This window comes from Vollenhovia emeryi, unplaced genomic scaffold (genome assembly GCF_000949405.1).
Source record: "Vollenhovia emeryi isolate VEMERY1.0 unplaced genomic scaffold, V.emery_V1.0 DF939160.1, whole genome shotgun sequence".
Classification (NCBI taxonomy): Eukaryota; Metazoa; Arthropoda; class Insecta; order Hymenoptera; family Formicidae; genus Vollenhovia; species Vollenhovia emeryi.
This window is the reverse complement of record NW_011967206.1, coordinates 1,368,831-1,372,786: the sequence shown is the minus strand read 5'-3', so window position 1 is coordinate 1,372,786 and position 3,956 is coordinate 1,368,831. Positions and strand designations below refer to the sequence as shown.

The 3,956-nt window shown below is 43.2% G+C and overlaps 1 protein-coding gene across 1 annotated transcript; it reads right to left on the bottom strand.

Moving 5' to 3' along the window:
- Window positions 1-499: 499 nt before the first annotated feature.
- Window positions 500-3,695, bottom strand: LOC105564720 (palmitoyl-protein thioesterase 1). The gene is made up of 7 exons (XM_012017333.1): window positions 3,347-3,695; window positions 2,334-2,443; window positions 1,685-1,812; window positions 1,429-1,584; window positions 1,220-1,337; window positions 803-961; window positions 500-736 (listed from the first exon to the last, which is right to left on the bottom strand). Exons 1-7 carry the CDS (start codon window positions 3,504-3,506, stop codon window positions 611-613), a joined length of 957 nt encoding a protein of 318 aa, XP_011872723.1. The 5' UTR covers window positions 3,507-3,695; the 3' UTR covers window positions 500-610.
- Between the last annotated feature and the right edge of the window lie 261 nt (window positions 3,696-3,956).

Genomic DNA, 3,956 nt, shown 5'->3' with positions numbered 1-3,956 from the left:
TTCCGAATTTCGGGGTCTTCCCCCTCGTGAGTAATTAATGTAACAGGTCGCGTGTGCATTCGAATATTTTCAATCTTAATTATTTTTTTTTTACTTTGGAATAAAACATTTCTCCGAAAACAATGACTCGAAGGAATGGCGTAGTACTTTTTGTTTCATTAAGAGTTACACTCTCTCATTGGTTGCAGCACGAATTACTTCCCCTATGTATACATATGTATGTCCTAAAAAAGCTGTATGTCCTTCTCTTTGTATTCTTCGCTCGCTGTTGGCATTATATGCAAGAAAATATCGGGATGTATGAAATTATTCACTAAGCTCACTTTGCTAGAACAGGTCTTAGTCCCTAATATCTATGTGAATTTGCCACATATGTATATAAAATTATGATCGTCTAATAAAAAAAAACTACTAATTAAGGAAGAGATATTTAATCTGAAAGATTGAATCACCTATGTTTGACAGAGTTAGAAAAAAAAAGGGAGATTAGAAGAGAGAATTGAAGTGTAAAAGTTAATTTGTTTTATTGATATTGCCCTTTTTATACTATGTACGTATACACGCCTACATAACTAAATTCTTAAATTTTCATACATCGATATTTTTTCACTTATATCAAATACTTTTTAATTATATTCTCAATGAACCAGTCGGCCGTAAATTGCAAATGATCGCCAGGCAGCGAAAGATAGTAGATCTTGCCGGCGCTTTCCATCGCGCGCAATCCGAGCCAATCCTACGAATGACGAATCAATAATATACGCATTACGTGGCTGTGTCTTTAAATCGATCGTGCGAATACCTGTTGGTACAGTTCGCTTTGCTGTAGCTTCTGCACCTCTTCCGCTTGGCCAGGCTTGTAGAATCCAAACCACTCTGTCTCCACCGGTTCGACCATTGTATCGTTCTCGAATTTAACGAGAACTAAAGCCCGAAGCTTTTGAAGATTGTTCTTGTACTCCTGTTGCAACATGCGACGTAACCGAATATTTATTGACATTTCAATAATGTAATTTTCATTTTACTATCTCTGTCTTCGAACTTTAATAACGCGTTAAGGTTCTGTGTGCCACGCGATACCCGGACAAAAGTTATGTAAGATACATCGTAGCCTTCTTAATTATGATGCAAGATATGTATCGGTATACTAATTCATAGTAAGATATAGAGCATATTTGTTTTAATCAAACTAAAAAGTCTAATTTGCAACTACACTCACAGTGTTGTTAATATTTTCATTATTTATCTCGGTGAGGAAAAGATTTTTCCTGTGATATTCATCCTCCTGCAAGGGATCGTGCCAATAAGAAGCTTGTATCAAGGAGTTTTGAACGTACCTAAGAAGAAGATTAAAATAATACATAAAACAACAGAGATCGTTTCTGTTAAGTGATGCTAAATAATTTCGAAGGTCGTGTGGGCGAGTACCACAAGTATGCGCCGTGATGAAGCATGCGACGCATATAATTGCACAATCGGGACGAGTCCGAGCACTTTGGTATGCCGAAAACACCTTGATGCTGACCGCCTAAGGATATCAAATTCAGCATTGGTGGATTGGGGCATCTTTGAGCTACCGCTCTCCTAAAATATAGAACGACGTTGCGTACGAAGGATCAATAATTATTAAAAGCTTACACGGATGCTGCGAGGGATTAAACGACTAGTGAATGAAACAATTTACAGAAATTGAGCCCCCTGAGAGAAGCCAATGGCATTGTATCCACTTTGGAGATTTGTGTTGTGAGACAGTTGCTCGCACACGTGCTTGATTTGCTCGTTAATATTTCCAAAGTAGCTGTTCTCAACATCCTATAAGAAAGATTTGTGCATTAAAACGGAATAGAGTGATAGGCACAAACTTATAACGCAAATATTATATGACTGCCAGACGGTAGCTTAGAATTTCAAGTGTATATGCCGAAAAGCAAGAAATGAAAATGAACGAATCAAGGATAAATAGAACACTTGGAGAAAGGACCAGGTGGTCAATTCTGTATCTTGCAGCATAGTGAAAAGTCTAACCGCCCCTTTACAAAGAGGACAAAGCCACTCGCTTAAAGCATTTTCACTATGTTGCAAGATACAGAATTGACCCCCAGGACGAAGATAAATTTGATATCTATATGGAATCTTTTTCCAAGCATATACGTCTTCGAAATTGGGCGCTTCCCAGCAATGCGCACAGGAGACACTGTGTAACACGGTGGATCCTTTTATCTTTGTCGTTGTTTGCCATTGTTAAATGAGGATGAAATGACTCTCCGCGTTACACTGCGTCAAGCTGTGTGTCTCATGCCGGAAAGCACCTATTGTTGACAATTATGTCCAACCTCTATCTCATTGTTTCCGATACGTATGGAATGGACGTGAACTCCAGGGATTTCGGCTTCAAGGACCTGCTGTATCTTTCCGAGGCTGAAAGAGAAGCAGCAACTATCACCTGCAAAAGATATGCTTTTATCTCCGCAACAAAATGAAGGAGAAGGCTAAGCAATGGCAGACCGGAACCGTCACACTGCCGCCGGTTAGAGGGAGAAAAACTGCTTGTTCGTACACACGTGTTACTTACTAATGGTATTTTCTTAGAACATTAATTCCAATTGCAAATTTGGAGCGTGCTGAACTATTCGGAGATACTAAAGATAAAGAACCGCATCTCTGCGAAGGGGAAAATTAGAAAGCATCCCTTTTCCTTACAACTTGAAACGCAGACATAGTAAATATAGACTGAGTCCCATTGAATAAGCTGAAGCTTGCGAAGTGAGAGACAGAGAAGGTTTAAGAAGACTTTCTTTCTCTGTCTCGCCATCGAGACAAAGGAGGCGCGGGCACGATTCTTTTCTCTTACGATGGTGCAAGACAGAGAAAGAAAGTCTTCTTAAATCTTCTCTCCTTCTCTCTTCACCAAGCTTCAGCTTATTCAACGGCACGCTCAGTCTATATTCACTGTGTCTACGACTTGAAACGTATATTTTGCGAACACAGCCAATTCATCTTAGAAAAACATATATTCATCCGCTTGCTAATCAAGAAGAGAAACTCCTGTTTCTGTAATTCATTTCTTTACGCTAAGGTTATCACAACGTTCGCGTGTAAACATTGATAAGTGCGTAACGAGCTCGATTACTCCGGAACGAGCTTGCCTTGAGGGGCAATTGCAGAAATGTTCGAGTTAATTCGCACAAAAGATGTACCAGCCGCGAGGAGCGTTGCTGGTAATTGTGGCGCGGATTACGGCAAATGTAAACCCGTAGAGGGGAAAAAGTGCGCAGGTAGGCGCGGAAAGTGAACGTTTCGAAAGTGAGGAAGCGAATTATTAGACGGGCAAATTGGTGCGACCTACCCATTCCGTGCCAGAGCACCACCGGCACCGGCGAACCGTCGGTCCTCACGTCCCGGTCCACGCGCGAACAGCGGCCGGCATTCGCGCAGAAAAGTGTCACGGCGACGAGGAGTAGGCAGGTACGGCCGATTAACGTCGGCTCCGCCGCGACGCGATCCATGTCGTCGACCGTCGACCGCGCTTATGTTTGAGCAACTAACGCGAACGGCCGCTTCGCAACTCTTTCCGCAACACCGTCAATCATCGCCGGCCGCAACTGGGACGCGCAGCTGAGCGCGGCGGCCGAGAGTGACACTCGGCGCGCACACGTGAACGCACATACGCGTGTGTTTTCGTCGCGCGCGGCGGCGGCGGCGGCGGCGGCGACCGACGCGCCGCGCGTCGGCCGCGTCCGGAAGTTCGCGGGGCTCCGCGACACTCGGCCGGCAACACAGATTCCACGCGGGAACTTTGCGCGTTGCGAGTTTGATCCGCCCCGCGAATGTCGCGTAATTTCTGCTATTCGTGCATACATATGGGAAAAAAAATTAAGCCATAACAATGGAAGCAATGTGCAAATTTCTAATTAGAAAAAAAGCAAAGTAACCCTAAACGCCTTGTAACCCTAAGT